The 18,863-nt window shown below is 32.8% G+C and overlaps 1 protein-coding gene across 2 annotated transcripts; it reads left to right on the top strand.

Annotated features, from left to right (window-relative positions):
* Nucleotides 1-301: 301 nt before the first annotated feature.
* Nucleotides 302-18,666, top strand: LOC110021243 (protein FATTY ACID EXPORT 3, chloroplastic). 2 transcript variants are annotated; one of them, XM_020719661.1, is made up of 7 exons: nt 302-671; nt 2,548-2,932; nt 3,060-3,227; nt 10,261-10,307; nt 10,416-10,453; nt 18,236-18,336; nt 18,413-18,666. In XM_020719661.1, exons 1-6 carry the CDS (start codon nt 435-437, stop codon nt 18,321-18,323), a joined length of 963 nt encoding a protein of 320 aa, XP_020575320.1. In that variant the 5' UTR covers nt 302-434; the 3' UTR covers nt 18,324-18,336; nt 18,413-18,666. The 2 variants fall into 2 exon arrangements, with proteins under 2 accessions (XP_020575320.1, XP_020575319.1); XM_020719660.1 differs by having other exon boundaries at nt 18,408-18,666.
* Nucleotides 18,667-18,863: the final 197 nt, after the last annotated feature.

The following is an 18,863-nucleotide window of genomic DNA, read 5'->3' as shown; positions in this document are numbered from 1 at the left end:
CACTCACATGTGCTGGTGCCCTACACTGTTCATAAAATGGAGAAACAAACACACATGTTAATCGAAATTTGCGAACCCGAAGTCGGGTCAAGGTATATTAGAAATCCAGTGCAGCGCTAACCGGTCATTTTCTTACCCAGCCAAGCATTACTCGTCAAATTTAATTTTATTAACAATATTAAAAATAGATCGATTGCTGATGAGCAGCTGTCACTCTAATAAATCGTCGTAACTTTAACAGTCCGAACGTGCTTGTAACAAATTCAGTAAGCAACTCACAGGACCCCTTCTTGTACAGAAAAATAAGAAAAACGGAAAAAAGAAGGAAGAAGAACCTCGCCCAAACCCCACACAAAATCGAATTCGGGTATCCCGTTCGCCATTGCGCTTCGTTTTATCGCCAGCTGCTTTCTCTTTCCACCGGAGCAGCCGCAATGGCTGCCGCTTACCTGTCCTTCATTCCCACCTTGAAACCTAACCCTAGCCGTTACTCACAACACTCAAGAAGTTCACGCACACTCCCCTGCGCTTCGTTGTCTGCAAGCTCTGGATCCGAGGCTTGGAAAATTTTGAGGCGATGTGATTTCTCAAAGCGTGGATTTGGGGCACGAATACGCTTATTGAATCGGCGGTTTCCGAGTTTTCTTCCGCTAACTGCGCATGAAGAGTCGGTAATGCATTTCTCCAGATCTCTCAATTGTTTGCATTTGCGTTGCTAATTTGTTTTAGGGCTGACGGTTGTTTGTAGATAGAGAATAAGTTTTGGGAAATGGTGATTTTATTTTAAGCTCTTTTGTGTACAAAAAATTTGGATTCATCATTGATTCTGGCTGCAGAGAAACAAATGAAGGATTTCAGTATGTTTATCATTTTCAGAAACCGTTTTCTAAATAAAAGGATCCATGTATAGTGGAGAGGATGTTTTCTCCACATAACCGATTCGTGTGTTCTATACACACACCGAAGCTAGGCAATGAGCCCTCGTGAAATTTGGAGAAATGGATGCGTGTATACCTTCAAAAAATGATTTTTGGTTCGATTTGGATTGTTCTTTGGTGGATATAAATTGAGAGTGCTTGGTGCGTTGCTTCATTTTTTGCGACTATCTTTTGGGGAGTGTTAATCAAGTGTTATTGCTTATTAGGGCATATTTTCTTGCTTGTAGAGAGAAAATGTGTTTTAGAAAATGGTGATTTCGTTTTTGTTTTTTTTACTGATTTGTGTGCTCAATTGCTCATCACATTTGAGGAATTGATGGTGTTTGTTTTGTTTTAAAATATTATTAATTTTTAAATGCATCCAGCCCAATGAAAGAGTTTATATTAAATTCATTGTTTTACAGAACATGTATTCTAACATCAATCTGTTTGTCAAGAAAATGAATTCCATTTATATATTTAAGAAGTTTTTTGTCTGTTTTTTGGACCGTTCTTTTGTGGATATAAATGGAAATTTTTTGTATCTTGCTTTAAGTTTTTGCCTCTGCCTTTTGAGGAGTGGATGCTGATAACGTGTTATTATGACTTATTTGGAAAGTGATGTTTTTTTTTCAATTATTTTATGTGGAAATTGAAATCATCATATTTGAAGGACTTTGAAGATGCTTTTAGGTTTTAAAAATAATATTGATTTCTAATTCCATCCAATTAATTGATGGAATATGTTAAATTCATTGTTTTTTCAAACATTATTTTGAATTGAAACAATTTGGAAGGAAAATGATCTTGTTTATACGTAATTTTTTTTTTTTTTTTGAGTATTGTGGTGGATATAGATTGTTATATTTTTATACTTTACTTTTAATTTGTGATTGGCTTTTGGAAGCGGTTATTTTTGTAGAGTGTTACTAGAGAAGAAAAGCCAATATGTTTGTTTAAGATTTGGATGGGAGTTCACCGATCCATTTTTAGGTGTCCTCTAGTGTTTAACATAGATGTTGTTTATCATTGTAATGGAAACCATTATGGGCTATGCTACATATGATACATAAGTTTAGGAGGTTTTACAATTGAGAAATTTACATAAGTACCACATAATTTTTATGTATTTACCCAAAATTTCATTTTTACATTTATAACACTTTGGTGGCATAAACCCATGCATGAAAAGGTGCATTTTACTTTTAAAATGTTAAAAATAGTGGTATTTTGTATGTGACCCTAAAGATTTGAGTGCTATACATGTAAATATGAAGCTTAGGTGTTATATATGTAAATACATAATAATTTTATGGTATGCCTGTAAAAGCCCCTTCACTATTAAAATGCTTTGGTTTTCTATGTGCAAGTCAGCAACAAATGGGGGCTTTGATTCACCACCTTATCTGCTGAATTAGTATATTTCAAATAGTCTAAGAGTTAACTGTGATAGTCAGCTAGTTGAAGTGCTAATTTTTTTTCAGTAAGACTTGAAGTTACTTTTGATCATGGACAAGATGCTTTGTTTAAGAAAACTTATTATCAACCACTATTTCATCGAGTTTTATTTATTTATTTTTTTTGCCTTATGTTCTTCCTTTCACTTGTCTCTTCTTCCAATTATATGCAGAATCGTTCAGATATAGAAGTGGAGAAGGCCAGCGAGCTAAAATATAAAGAAGATGCTTCACAGGAAGCATGGAAACAGACCCTTGAATCGTTTAAAGAGGAAGCTAAGAAGATGAAAGAGATATCACAGGAAGCATATGATGTATACTCAAAGAAAGCAATTGCAATATTGGAAGAGACTTCTGAAGCTTTGAAGATTCAAGCAGACAAAACAAGGCGTGACTTGAGTATGGTAGCAAAAGAAATAAGTCAAGGAAGTCAAGTTTATCTTTCTACAGCAGCAGTTAATTCTCCTGAATCTGTTAAAGATATAGTGGAAACTTTTGCCTCTGCACCAGATGAGTTGAATTCAGCAGTCCGTGACTTTTATGTTGGCATTCCTTATGGTATGGATCTGAAACCCCCCAGCCTATATTGTAAATTTACTTTATGGTAGTTTGTCAGAACATAATTTACCTTCATGCTGTTCCAGGCAGTGGTGATTTCTAACGTGTAAACCTTTTTACTTTGTAGGCTCATTACTTGCAATTGGGGGCTTTCTTAACTTTATGTTGACAGGAAGCATACCAGCAATTCGGTTTGGTGCTATTCTTGGTAGTTTCCTGTTGGCCCTAGGTATATTGAGTTTAAGATCTTGGAGGAGCGGACAACCTTCACGACTATTTTTGAATGGGCAAGCTGGTCTGTCTATACTCGATAGCTTCAATCTTTTTCCATTGTCTTAATTACATATAGATTTTGTTTGATGCCTTGAAATTTCTCTCGTAGTTTCTTAAAGCTATTATTTTATGAACGCCATTTGAGTAGTTTACTCCATCATTTTTTTTGTACAATAGAGGCCCAAACACTCTTTGAGTGTTTAAAAAAAGCAGCGTGACACAAAAATATGATAGACATCACTAAACCCAAGCACATAGATATGAATACCGAGCTTTACGTGGTTTTATCAGGAGTGACTTAGACCAATGGGATTTGGAGCACCAAAGTCTACTAGAAAATATATAAAAGATTAGAAAATGAGAATAATAACTGACTGATATCGTTCTAGAGCTCTTAGAAGATATTTGAAGAAGCGGATTTCACGGGGAAGTGTTTGTGAAATAGTAAGGAAAGGCTAATAGTTCACTAGTGTTTGGAATGAATTGCTGGGATAAATCTGTTGTTGGACGACAGGTTTGCCGTCCTCTACATCTGTCCCGGCTGAAATCAATCAGTTGGACGGCGAAACGGTGAGATACGGGCTGCGAGGAGATTCTGCCACATGTTTATAAGCAAGATACAACTACACAACTCTAGAGAGCATAAAATAGAGATTCAATCTCTAAACTAAATGACAATTTTCGAAAGTCCACTAAACTAGAAAATAATAACATATAAAAAATCCATCAAGTAAAACCCTACTTAAAAATAGAGAATTAGGAAGAAAATTAGAAATGAAAGAAAGAAGGAAACTTGCAGAAAATAGGAAATAAACAAAAAAAATGAAATTCTCGGGCCATTTATTCTTGAGATCGTGGGAGGAACCCGCAGACTGTAGACTCCCCCGAAAATATGATTATGGGATCCCCGATACTCTCCTGCTAATTCTTCCTGGCTATGAGAAGCTTTTTCTTCTTCTTTGGAAGGGCTTGGATCGCACTATTGAATAGTCCTTCCCATAAAACACACTTCAAGATTTTTGAGGTATCGTCTGACTACCCATATCTGGCTATTTATGTGGAATGAAATTTTTGAACTGAACTAAAATTTTGCAGCCAGATTACTCCATATAGCCTTTCAGATATACTTCAAAATTTTCTTATTTCTGACATATCGAACCTCTCTAAGCAATAACAACTTAGGAGGTAGACTGTATGTCTGAAAACCTTGAAATGTTTTTATCTGGGGTTGCCATTGTCTGGTGTTAGCTCTTTGTACTCGTGACAATCTTGGACAACTAATGTCAGTTTTGTTGATGCTTCTCTTAACACATGCAAAAAGGTAGTTCGTGGAATCACATCCTCAAATTCTTTATCAACATTCATTATCTCAAACTTACTACCTTCTAGGATAACCCTTGATAATTCTGCTAGAGTTTCTCTCATGTGCTTAGTTTGAATTACTAACATCTCTGCTTGGAGGCTACAAATTAGTACTCCTCTCCATTCTCATCCTTTAGGTCTTCACCCTCTTCCTCCTCCATAGATTGTCTTATCCTCCAGATTGGTTTTTTTTCAGTTCCATTCAACTTAAATTCTTTTCGTGATTTTTCAATTACTCTGATGCATATGCAATGACCCTACTATGCTGCATAAATACACAACCCAAACTTCTCAAAGATGCATCACTGAAAATCTAAACTTATTCGAACCTGAAGGAATGAACAAAACTGGAGCAGACATCCAGTCTTCAACTTTTGAAAAACCTCCTCACAACGATCAGAACAATCAAACTTTAATGCCTTTTGAGTTAACCTTGGCAACGACATTGCGATCATTGAAAACCCATCGACAAATCTTCTGTAATAACCAATCAAACCTAGAAAACTTTTGACCTCAGTAACAGTAGTAGATCACAACCAATCTACAATCGCCTTCACCTTGTTATGATCAACAAATATGCCATTTTGAAGAAAAGCTATACTCTTAAGCAAAAATTCATATTTAGAAAATTTGGCATAAAGTGTATTCTCCTTCAAAACCTATAGCACATGTAAGTGATTTATATGACTCAGAATATCATCTATAAGAATAATCAGGAAAGTATCTAAAAACTGCCTGAAGATCCTGTTCATTATGTGCATGAAAATTGTTGGAGCATTGTCAAAATTCATATTTAGAAAATTTGGCATAAAGTGTATTCTCCTTCAAAACATGTAGCACATGTAAGTGATCTATATGACTGACTTCATCACTTGAATACATCAGAATATCATCTATAAAATTAATCAGGAAAGTATCTAAAAATTGCCTGAAGATTTTGTTCATTAGGTGCATGAAAATTGCTGGAGCATTTGCATCCAAATGGCATCACCACGAATTCATAGTGCTCATGTCTGGTCCTGAAAGCGGTCTCCACTATGTCTTCTTCTCTAATCCTCAGTTGTTAATAGCCCGATCTCAAATCACTCTTTGAAAATATAAAGACCCTTTTCAACTGGTCAAACCAATTGTCAATCCCCGACAGTGGATATTTTTTTTTAATCGTGAGCTTCTTCAACTCTCTATAATCAATGCACATCCTGAAGTTCTCGCCCTTCTTCTTTACGAATAATACTGGAGCTCCCCAAGGTGAGGTACGAGGTCAGATGAATCCCTTATCTAGTAACTTATGCAGTTTGCTTTTCAGCTTTTGCACTCCTTAATTGCCATTCGGTAGGGCTTAACAATAGATCAATAGTGAAATCAATTTCTTGCACTGGCGGTAGCACTGGTAAATTATCAAATAACACCTCTGGATATTCTCTTACCACTTGAATATATCCCAAAGACTGTTATTCCTTAGAAGTATTTTTTACCTGAATAAGAAAACCATGACTTTCGCGATTTACAATTTAAAAGCCTTCAAACATGTAATTCTCATAGATGTCAATCCTCTATCACCAGAAAATTTAACTTCTGCTTTCCAGGAACATTTATTTTTATGGTCTTGTCATTGCAATCAATAGTGATAAAATTTTAACATCCAATCCATGGCTAAAATCACCTAAAACTCCTCTAAGGGCAATACAATAAGTTAGGCCTCAAAATCTTTTCCGTCAATCATAAGCTTCTCCTCACATGATTGATTAACTTCCAGAAAAGTACCATTTGACATTCTAACCGATAATATCACAGACATTGACATAACATTCAATTGCATCACTTTAACCAGCTTCTCATCTATAAAAAAATGTCATACTCTTGAATCAAACAATGCTTTTATTGGCCTACTCTGAAGATATATGATACCTATCATTAAAATCATAACATGAAAAATTTATTGTCAGCTTATGAATACATTTAAATTCTAAGTTGTTTATGTATGACATTACATAAATCTTATGATGCTTAAAATGCACTAGGTTAAAATTGTTAAAGAGCGAAATGTACCTGGGATGATGTCAAAGAGAGTCCTTAGCTTCCTGCTGCGAAAGAGCATATGCTCTGGACTGAATATTTCATTGAAGCTGACCTGCATTTGACACTGATTTTGAAGATTCAGCTGCTCTTGGTCTACCATACCTCCTGAAGATTCAGCTGACAGTGGTACGAACCGGTCTCTAAAAGTATCAAGTCATTCCACTGAATCAGGTGACTAGCTCTACCCTCAAATTTCTCTTGCAATTGACCACACCACCGTCTCTCAGCTTCTCCCTCCAATGGGAATGTAGCCAGTGTAACCATCCTCTTTGGAGGACAAGACAATCCAACTAGGATTTTCTCTACTCTCAACAACTTGTTTCAATATCCACTGGACATCCTTCTCCAGAAAAGAGAGATGACCTCGTATCCTGAAATAATTTCTAAGTACTTATTGAAACTAGCTTTGAGGCTGAGAATTTCTAATTAATTGTGTTACCATAGTCATAATCTCAGTAAATGCATCTATATTCACTGCAATCTGTGGTGGTGTCTCAACTTCTACCATATCGTCTCCAGGTTCTTCCCCCTGATTCTTTATATTTCTGAAATAATGAAAGAAATATTAAAATTAGACACAATTTAACCACCCTTCATTAATATCTCTTATGAATTAATATAACCATCTAATAGCTCTTTTAGATCATGATCCAACTTAATTGCTCTGATAGCACTTTTGTCATAACCGGACCCGGTGCTTAGAATTAACCAAGGTGGGAACTCCGGTCATATCGGTGTTAACATTTCATTTTTACTATCTACAAAATTTTTAGAAACTTCCAATATATAATAAAGACACTAATCCACAAAGTGCAATAAAATTAAAGCATCTAGAAACAATCACAATAATCTAAAGATCCTCCTTCCCTCCTCTTCGTCATGGTACAATCCTGAGCAATGCATGCCAGCCATGGTTCCGTGTCGAATGCTTCCTCCTTCGATCTTTGTACGCGAGCATAACACAAAATTTTCTACTTCCTTTGACTTCTCCTCTTCCTTCCCTCCCCTCTTTCGCACTATGGCAGCGCTGGAAGCCGTGACCTCTTCACGTCCTCGACCAACTCGCTAGGGTTTGGCGTCATTTCAGGTAAGGATACTCTCCACTCCTTTTCTTCCTCCTCTTTCTTCTTCTTTCTCCTCTGTTGCTCTCTCTCTTTCTCTCATTCGTGATTCGAATGAGGGGACGTGCGAAGGAGTGAGCCATAAATTTCTTATGAGGGGTTGTGTCTCGAACCGCCTGCACCTCCTTCTTCTTCTTCTTTTATCCTTTTATTAAAAATTCAGTTATTGCATATTTATATTGAATTTTGAGACCTCATTTTTTTTAACTTATCTTTGTATTACTGCTGTTACTAGTATTTGTTTGTTCTTGTAAGTACGTCTTTGTAACTTTAATAAAAACTATTTTTCTTTAATAAATTCTTGTTTTGTAAGGAAATAGAGTAGCTTTAGAGTGCATGTTTTCCGGTAGAAACTTGACCATTTAGATTTTAAAAGTAATATTATAATAATATTACTTATTGCTGTTATAGTTTTAATTTTTTGTTCCTTAATGTTTTGTGATGTATAATTTTTTATGTAATATTTTGGACTTGTGATTTTTCAAATTTTCATATCCGTTGTTATGTGTGTGTTAATTTGAAATGATTAGCTTACATATATCATATATATAGAAGGGCAATATAGTCTCTATTAAAAAATAACTCAACACAGCTGATGCGCAGTTGGACTAAGCAAACAGACAACATTATTATCAACAACTTCTTCTACAGCAGCTGCACAACTATTTCTTCAAACATCTGCAGTTGCTCCAAATAGGTTCTAAGAGAAAATATATGGTTATTGTTTTTAATGTGCTCCTTTTGCCATTGAATTATTAATGTTTAATTGACATGAGAGGAAAATGAATAAAAATTGGCTAAAAGAGAGATGAATTTAATCGCTTAACAGCATATCACATGTCTGTACAGCTTACGCTATTGTTTCATAATCAGAGTTATTTCTCTAATTGAAGCAATATTCATAGCAAGATATTCATTCAATGAATTTAGAACCAACTAACGATTACTTCATCCTCAAATGGCATAATTTCTGATAAAACTAATGTTTGATCTTAGTTTGTCGGTCTGCTTGATGTAGTCTTATGTGGCTAGAGTAAGCTTCTAACACTATTTATATTGCTTATATAGAACATTGAGAAGTTAAATTGGTGGTGAGTTCACGTTACTAAAACTGAGAAGTTTACATCATCCATTGCCTTTTGTATGTACTTGTTTTTTTTTAAATGCTTTCAATTGAAGAGTTTGTTACTTGTTGCATTGTTTTATTAGTTTATGCAAAACTTTAGTTGCTTGTGCCCTTGGAGCAACATGATACATTAATTATGCCATTTGCAATGAATGTAGTCCCTTCACCTCCAGCATCATGTAAAAAACAGAAGATATGATTGTATTATGCTAAATATGAAAATTCTAAGATGTATACATGGACTGTGTGAGACAAGATAAATAAGGATGTAGGGCCTGACAATATGTTACTAGAAGGTTGGATAATGTTATGCCTGGGATACGAGAAAGATTATCCTCTTGTATCTTCTTTTTTATATATTTATGATGCAACTATAAGGCTCACTATGCAAGAGAATACTCAAATAACACTGCTTATACGTTTCTCTTAGATATTTTTTATATCATACCAAATGTGTTTTTTTTTTAATCAAAACATAAACAAAATAAAATAAAAATAATCCCAAACAACCACTAAAGTTTTTTTTTTTTTTTTTTTGTTGTCACGTCATCTATGCTGCTTCATGTTTGAGTATGTGACCGCATGGTTCTTGTATGGCCTATATAACGTGGTATTATTATTTTCTTGTAGTCTAAAGCAGATTGAAGGATTGAAATTGATCAAAACTATTTTAATTTTTTACCCAACTCTTTCAAAATCTTAAAATAATTAACAATATTATTGATGGTGATACGTATATTAAAAAGTGCCTAATCTTTCAGTAATTTGATAATTCTAATCTACATGGATCTGTTATTTCTCTTAAATTTCAGTAGGTTGAAAACTTTCTGCTATTCCAGGCCTTAACTGCTTATTTGAAGCATGTCTTTGCATTTACTAGAGCAACTGCATCTAGCTTAATAATTCAAGGGCTTCCACCTTAACAATTTTTTGACAGTCTGCTGCTTGTATTTCTAAGAAGATTTTGAAAAGTTAGTATGCTGTGTATTTTATTCTTAATTAATATTTGTAGAGGTCAAGCAGCACATAAGTTAATAAGTTTTGTCAATGTATGTCATGACATTAATAACCAATCATTTCTGTTACGATATCCTCTCCATATATTATCCTGCTTTCGTTGACCAAAATTTCAGAACTTTGGTTTCGCACGTAAGTTAATAAGTTTTGTCAGTGTATGCCATGGCGTTAATTACCAATCCATTCTGTTAAGCTATCCTCTCCATATATTATCCTGCTTTTGTTGACCAAAATCTTAGTGCTAAGGTTTTGTGTTGCAGGATTCAAGATTGATATTTCTTTTCTGACACAATGTTAGCTTGAATTTTATCTTCTAATTGTTTTTCTTTTTTCTTTTTTTTTTTTTGCAGCAATTGCCACAGTTATATTTATACGGGAATGGCGGTTGTTTTCAAAGGTACAACTTTGTCATTTGCAAAAAATAAAATGTCTCCGTACATCAGAGTCATTGACCTCACTTGAATAGGAAGTGTCATTCCTTCTGATTATTTGTTTGCTCTTGCAGATTAAATCCTTCCCAACATTCTTGATGACTTTCATAAGGTTACTTTTTTTTTCCAACTATTCTTATACAATTTTCATTAAAATCATGATATTTAAAGACGCATTTATATATATATCACAATTCTTATGTATTTACATAACCAACACCTATACTTCAATTTTTACATATATATATGCCGCCTTAGTTATGCATGAAATAGAGTATTTCATATTTTAAAAGTTAAAATAATAGTATTTTTGTTGTGATATAAAAGCTTTGGGTGGTATAAATGTAAAAAGTAAAGTTTAGCTGTTAGATCTTTAAATACATAGGAATTGGGTGGTGTGTATGTAAATGCCTCTTTTTTTCAGTAATGATGTTTTATCTTACTGCGAATAGCAGAATTTTTAATTCATATATTTGCAATTTCCGTTCTAATTCAACTGGATCATGTTGATCAGTATTCTGTTTAATTAGTTTTTTCTTTTGCTTGGGCGTTCAATAGAGTTCATTTTTGGGACTGTAGGTCTTGAGTTATCATAGAAAATGTTGTTAAGAACAGGACATTCATGTATTCTTCATGTATGTGTCTCAATAGCTCTTCGTGATCGAGTAAATCATATTACCATCACTGTAAATGTCATCATAATATTCATTAGCCTTCTTCCAGCTACTTGTGGATATATGATCCCTCATTTTCTGTTCATCCCTATTGAGTGGTACAAGAGATGCTGCATGCTAATGATATTTTGCAAAACGTTTTCTATTATCTCATTTTCTAGCCTTGTCGCTGTTTTTTTTATCATGTGAGACTTCTAGCAATGTTACTTTTGTTACTTTCTTTCTTTAATAATCCTTACACATATATTTTCTACTTATTTAGCGCATCTTTTACCATCCATTCCTCTATTGTACTTGCTTACCATTACCTTAATTTTAATGCGTGCTACTTTCACTGTTTATTCAATAAATCTTTTTCTAATCTATTATTTATATTTTTACCACACATTTATCTTAATATTCTTATTTCTTTTTTATTATCTTGGCTATATTGACCACATTATCATAAACTCAAATCCCTTTAGCATATTCAACTTCAATATTTTTTTTAATAAAAATTTACGTTTATTTCCAGTGAAATTTCTAATCAGAATGTACTATTTGTTGTTCTCATTAATTTGGAACACCTAGTTTTAATTGCAAACTTTTATTTATTTTTATTATTATTTTTTGATGAAAGTGCTTTATGAGCCATTCTCATTGCATAACAAGAAAGTCTCTAGAACAATCACAAAGGAAAGAATGGAAACACGCTAACAAAGTATAGCGTCAAAGCAAATAGGTAGTAAAATGTACATTTATGGTGAAATGAAAAATAATTTTCTTCAATACTATTGTTGATTTCACTCATCTTGGCCCTAAGTCTGTTTGATTCTAGAATGCAATATTCATAACACCAATCCAAAAAAATTGTCAGCCTTCTTTTATTAGGAAAAAATTAGCGTTTTTTTTTCATTTCATACGAGGAAGATGGTAGAGTAGAAAAAGACACTATACTTCTCTAATTTCTTCTTGTTATATTCCTTTCTACCAAACGAAGACCTAGTCCAAGCTAACAATAGGACATTAAATGCCAAAAAATTTTGTAGCCTCTTTCAAATATCATATATAAATGGACAATCAAAAATGATATGAATGTTATCTTTGAGTTTCCAAGAACAAGTGTCATTTGGAGTAAAAGTGACAATCCCTTCAAATAGAAGCTATACGTTGGTGGGGATCATCCTTATAAAGAGGAAACATGATAAAACTTTACTTTTGAGAGGTGCAATTAATTTGCAAAGTTCATGAACATTTTTTTCTTTTTTGATTGGTACTCCTCATCATTAAGAAAGAGCACTAGGAACTAATTGAGACCTTACTTGCTATCGCTGAAAGCCATGAAAGGATGTCAATCTTTTGACTGGGATAAATTATTGTCCTGAGATCCTTAATACCAAGGCCCCCAATATTATTAAGGTTTCAAATGTTCTTATAGTTAATTAGATTAATGCCTCTACTAAGATGTATCATCAATGCATCTCCAATAGAAATTTCTTCTGATATTATCATTTTTTTATTATATTTAGGAATCTAGAAGAGAGAAAGATAGTACAAAGGAATAAAAGATGGTATTTGGGAGGAAATTGTTTTGTGAAGATTCACGCTTCTATTGAATCCTGTCAATGAGAGGGCATGTTTGAAAATTTTAAAGCTCAAAGGAATATCTCCAAGTATTTGAATGGTAAGTATTCTAATGAGTATCCAATATTATTATCAAAGATCAATCCCAAGCTTGACTTTTTATCAAGGTACATCAAAGAAGATTTTGAGAAGCTGAATTCAAGGCTCAAAATCTCCTTAAAGTTATTGAAGGGATTCTTGAGAATATTATTTTCAATGAATAGGCATCATGAAATGACAAATTATCATTAGTATATTATAAGCTATCAATTTGAGGAAAAGTTTAAAGTAACAAGCCCAATCATTAGTACAGGATCTTTTTTAACATTTTATGGAGGACATTAACAATTATAAAAAAAGAATAGGAGAAAATGATCTAATATATCCTTATTTATATTTTTATTCTTCTATATGTATATATTATATATCCTTGTTAACTCAGTTGTTTTTACCCATGTTGATTGATATACCTTTTTTTGCTAGTAAAGTAAAATGGCTGAGTAGGTGGTATGGTATAGGCTTTATTTTTGTAGGGTTTGTTAGCTTTGAAGTAGATTTGCTTGTTAGGACGAGATAAAGAAGAGTAATCTGGGAGGAAAAAAGTTATTTATGAATGATTTTTTTTTTTTTTGAGACAAGTAGCAGTAAAATAGTGATCTTTATTAAAAGTGATATTTGCAGATAGTGCATCATTTTTTTTTTGTGAGGGTTGGTAGTACTTGCAATTATTTATGTGAGAGATAGGAAAGTTGGATCAAGTTTATATATATAGATATGGATATAGATATTGATATAGATATAGATATAATAAGGCAACATTTAAATAATCTGGATTTAGAACTATTGAATCCAGAGACCCTTTTAGTTAATCAATTTATGATGTGAGCGCTGGTTAAAAGAACTTCTCTTTAATGCTATTTTGAAACATTCTTTTGAAAACATAGAGCTCTTGTGGTGGCAAGTAGGTGGTTGTGCTTCAATTCAACCATCTCATTTTATCGGGGTGTTTACATATAAGAAGCCTTATGTCCTATTCATTTTTTTCTGAAAGTATAATGAGATAGATTGGTTAAAAAAAGACCGGCATTACTAGTTTTACGGTTTTAATTTCAACACCAAATTTATTTTTCGCTAGGCGAAAAAGATGTAAAAAATGATACTAAACATCATTTGGTTTAAAGTAAAAAAAAATTATGGTACATGGGTGGAATCATCGATAAATGACACAAGCAACCAAACCATCATGATGTTAGGTTTGGAGGAATGCCCCAGATGTCACCATATTGTGTTTTGTTAAATCACAAATATGATGATGAAATTATTTGATATTGGTTTTTTTTAATAATAAAAGAAATATGTTTTTGAAAATAACAAAGGATGGATGGACAAAAATATCGGTTTTGAGTCCATATTCTTACTTTATTGGTTTCAAAAGCTTTGGAAAGAAAAGATGAGATTGCTGGATCATTGGATTTCTCAAGCTGGTACGGGTCGTCTCTTTTTTGGTATGCTCAATCACCCGTCAATGCTTTGTTTTTGAAATAGATAAGTGAATATTAAAACACACTACTATGTTTTTATTTGGATTGATACCAAGTTGATAAATATTTTAAGTAATGTAAGATATTTCAAAGTTTTGGGGATTTTTTTATAAAAATATTTTTTTTGGCAGGCAATGATTGTCAAGGATTTGAGAATTTTTTGGCTTAACTTTTAATATTATTTTTAAAGCTAAAAAGATGATTGAGGAGTGGATGGAGAGTATTTTGGTTCCCATTTTTATGAATAAAATGAATGCACAAGAATGTGCAAATTATAGAAGAATTAAGTTAAGACGTCATACATTAAAATTATGGGAGAGAGTAATTGAACATAGGTTAAGACGTGATACGAAAATTTCTTATAATTAGTTTGGATTTATGTCGGAAAAGTCTACTATGGAAGCTATACATTTATTGAGAGGTTTGATGGAGAAGTATGGAGAGTAAGGATGATCTACATATGATTTTATTGATTTAGAAAAAGCTTATGATAAGGTTCCAAAAGAAGTTCTTTAAAGAGTTCTAGAAAAAAAAAAGTGTTGATACGACTTAATTCATGTTATTAAAAATATATATATTAGAGGTGCTATATATTAGAGGTGCTATTTGTGTTCTAACAGAAGGATGTTTAACCAAGTATTTTGTTGTTTTAGTTGGATTAAGTTGGATTACATCAAGTTTTAGTTGGATTACATCAAGAATCGGCTTTAAACCCATATCTTTTTGCTTTAGTTATGGATGCTCTTACTTGACATTTACAGGAGGATGTACCTAGGTGATGCTTTTCGTTGATGATATCCTTTTGTGTGGATAAGACTAGAGAAAGTGTTCAGGAAAAACTTGAATTATGGAGTTCTACTTTAGTGTCTAAAGGCCATTGTTTGACTAGATCTAAAATCAAATACCTGGAATGTAATTTTTAGCAGTAGTAGATCTAGTGACAGAGTTGCAATAATGGGTTATCAAATCATTAAAAGGAGAGAACGTTTTAGATATCTCTGATCTATTGTTCAAAGTGATGGTGATATAGATCAGGTGTTATTAATAGAATTCGAGTTGGATGGCATTCGAGTTGGATGGCGAATTCGAGTTGGATGGCTGAAGTGGAGGAATGCATCAGGCCTATTGTGTGATAGAAAAGTACCACTTGGACTTGAAATGAAAAATTTTATTAGATCGTGTTGAGACTTGAAATGCTTATGGCACAGAATGTTGGCCTATAAAAGAGAAAGCATAAAAATAAGTTAAGTATTGTTCAGATGAGAGTGCTTAGGTGAATGAGTTGCTTTACACTCACGAATACATCTGTGAAAGGGTTGGCGTAGCTCCAATGCAACACAATATTAAAGAGAGTCGGTTTAGGTGTGGTTTGGTCTCATTAAATGTCGATCATCTGATGATCCAGTTAGGAGAATAGATGTTTTAAATTTGACTTATATTAAGAAAGGTAGAGGTAGACCTAAATGGATCTGGGCAATGTGGAATAAAAAATGATATTAATTTATTAGAATTAAATATTAGAATTAAATAATTAAAGTATGACACTCAATAGGACACAATGGAGAAAAAAGGATTCATGTAGCTGACCCCACTTAATGGGATAAACATTTATTGTTGTTGTTGAATGATTATCAAGGGTTGACCACAATAGTTGTTTTCTTGTTGTTGGGATAGGGAATTTATGAAATAAGTTTGTGTGATGAGTTGGTTGTATAACCTTTTAAGCAATAATCCTGTAATTGAAATTATATATAATTGAGACTTTAGAAGCATGAGAAAAGACAATACCTGAGGATGGAAGAGAACAAACACCGATCTTAGGAGTCTTTTTTGCTGATGCCAATAAAAATTTCAACCTTTTTATTTTCCTTCTTTGTAGAATGTGGTGGGTGATTTTGCTGTAATCTTTTTCTATATGCATGCGCGTTTTTGTTTTTGTGCCTCTCCTTCTGTTGTCCAATTTTTTTATTGGTGGTTTGCTAAGAAGATTCTAACATCTTTCATTTGTATGACAAGCTTTTTCTGTAATATATGTACCGTAGAGAATTTTTATCGAGTATCTTTACTGGATTTAGTTTGCTTGTGTTATTTGAGAAAAGATAGCTTTTTAATGAGAGTGCTTGATGTCTGCAGCCCTTATTACCAATGTGGAACCTTCCATGAGGTTCTTGGCATTGACTCCCTTTCTCTCTTCTTCCATTCAAATCATGGCAATAACTTCGTTCAGTAAATTTAAACCATTCTTAATGAGAATGTACACTCTTACATCATAAAGACTAAAAGACAAACATAAATTTGATCGTCTTCAATAAATCTTTTGAGGCTTGCATTCTTATTGCATTCAATTGAATGCATTGAAAATGATCTGTCACCAAAGGTTCATCTTTGAGTAGAGTATTAGGTGATGGATCATCTTTATTTTATAAATGAGTTCTTATTCCCTACCATAGACTTCAGGATACCTTTAGTTTACTATATTCAATGCTTCCTTTGTTGAAGAAAAGGACATGCAAACGTTGCTTCATTTACTACCTAATAATTTGTTAAGGTCTTCTAGAAATAAAAATAATGCTGGCATCTATATGAGATATTATGGTATTGGGTAACTCATGCAACTAACTATTTATTAAATAAAATTTTGTAAAATAAGATGTATGAGTAGGAGCGTAAAATAATGTGAGTTATTTTAGAAAATTTAATTTCTAGCACTAGTATATTGTTATGGTAACGAATAGTCTTTGGTAATTCAATAAAAAATCATAGACAAATTAACCATTGAAATCAACGAGAGGGAGACAATTGGTTTTTAAACGTGTGCTGACAACTTTTTTTCATGTGGCATTCATGAAGCTTAAAATTTATTCCAGCAAAATCCCAAAGGACAATAATCCCTAGCAAAAAAAAAGAAAAAAAAAAGCTAAATAACAAAATATATCCCTAGCAAATGTATGATCTTATTGTAACCTATGCTACTTGCCATACCACCATTGTGTTAATTCCAATTGACTCTGAAAAATGCCAATTCCACTTCATTTATAAAGATATCCATCTCAAACCATTAAAGAAACATAAAGAATGTATGCATATTCTTGTGATTTTGATAAATCAATGAAGTCATTCTACATGCTAGTCTCATATTTTGTCAAAATTAAGCAACATCAATGTGTAGAAGTGTGGAGTAAAGAGAATCGGGTTAGTGCATCCATTGTATGTTTTGGGGCAAGGATAATCCTGAAAGTATTCACTTCACTTGACATATTTATTACTCCAATCCTTTTGATTAGAAATGAGGATGAATTCTTTTGGCAGCAAATAATATCACCAATATCTTCAACAAGTGTGGAATTTCTTACTGAACTGCTGGTAGAATGTTGTGAACCTGTAAATCAAGGATTGCCTTGATTTTTGAGAGATCCAGTTGAATATCCTTGAATGACATCATAAGCTCGTAATTATTAGGTAAATTACATACATGAGACACAATTCTTATGTATTTACATAGCTAACACCTAAAGTTAAATATTTACATTTATAACATTTTTGGTGTTATAATCCTATGCATAAAAAAGTATATTTTACTTTTATAAAGTTAGGAGGAATGGATTTTTTATGTGATGTTATAGATTTGAGTGTTATGCATGCAAATAGGAAAGTTTAGGTGTTAAATTATGTAAATATATAAGAACTGTGTGGCATGTATGTAAATGCATCTAAATATTATTTATGACCGTGCAAATGTTTACTTTTAGATTATGTACAACTTCCCAACCTCTAATTTAAATGATCTAGATGCTCAGTCTCAATCGAGCAAGAAATTCATGTTATTAAAGTACACCAAAAGCTTTTAAATGAATGGACTTGGAACTTTGTTTATCAATCTCATGAAGGTATTGGATACATTTGTCATTTCAAAAGGCATAAAAGACCATTCATATTACCATCATTTATCGCAATTGTTCTTCGTTCAGCCCCATGATGAATCCAGATCTTTTTCTTAACTTACAATGACTATTGTAAATGAGTTGTAACATTTTCTTTTTTTCTGCTATTGCTTAACTTTAATCTCCATGCATGCAGCGGAGCAATGCTAGCATTCTATGTGTATAGGTTAGTGATTGATGAAAGCACACACAGTTCAAGTTTGGATGAAAGCTCTGATAAATAACAAGCCCAAGGAGGTCTGAATCTCTTGTTTAGTTTTACAAATCTCTATTTACATTTTTCCAACTAAACGCATGGCATCTTACAGAACAGTTGGGAAGTTCTTAATGGGATTCACTCTGTCTCTGGATTCAGCTGAATTTCATGGATTAAGGAAGATAACTTTCATTGGGGTTGGAAGAAATCAAGTTGGTATTATGTAAGCTATAGATTTTGATATAATATATATATATATATATATATATTGCCGTTTTTCTGCCACTCAATGCCATATAATGCTTGTAGCGATTCAGAAATTCTAGAGAAGTTGCTCTTCTTTGTTTTGCCTGAGGATAAAATTACTCTAATAATTGCAGTAAATCTTTATGAAATGTTTATGGTGTTTAAAAATCGTTATCCCATTTTTTAGGAGATAAATTATAAGCTTATATAAACATCAGTTTTTCTTTTGTTTGGGTAAAGTTGAAATTATGAGAAAGGGAAAGGATGTATAGGGCTAAATCCGTAGCAGCTTGTGTTCAGGTTCATAGGAGTACAAATTTTT

This window comes from Phalaenopsis equestris, unplaced genomic scaffold (genome assembly GCF_001263595.1).
Source record: "Phalaenopsis equestris unplaced genomic scaffold, ASM126359v1 Scaffold000125, whole genome shotgun sequence".
NCBI lineage: Eukaryota > Viridiplantae > Streptophyta > Magnoliopsida > Asparagales > Orchidaceae > Phalaenopsis > Phalaenopsis equestris.
Note: the sequence above shows the minus strand (reverse complement) of the source record. Positions and strands in the feature narration are given on the sequence as shown.

Bases quoted from the DNA above. Each gene is read 5' to 3' on its own strand.
- LOC110021243 (XM_020719661.1), top strand. From the start codon at position 435: ATGGCTGCCGCTTACCTGTCCTTCATTCCCACCTTGAAACCTAACCCT. The intron at 10,308-10,415 runs GTACAACTTTGT...TTGCTCTTGCAG, and splicing joins AATGGCGGTTGTTTTCAAAG to ATTAAATCCTTCCCAACATT. The intron at 10,454-18,235 runs GTTACTTTTTTT...CCATGCATGCAG, and splicing joins TTCTTGATGACTTTCATAAG to CGGAGCAATGCTAGCATTCT.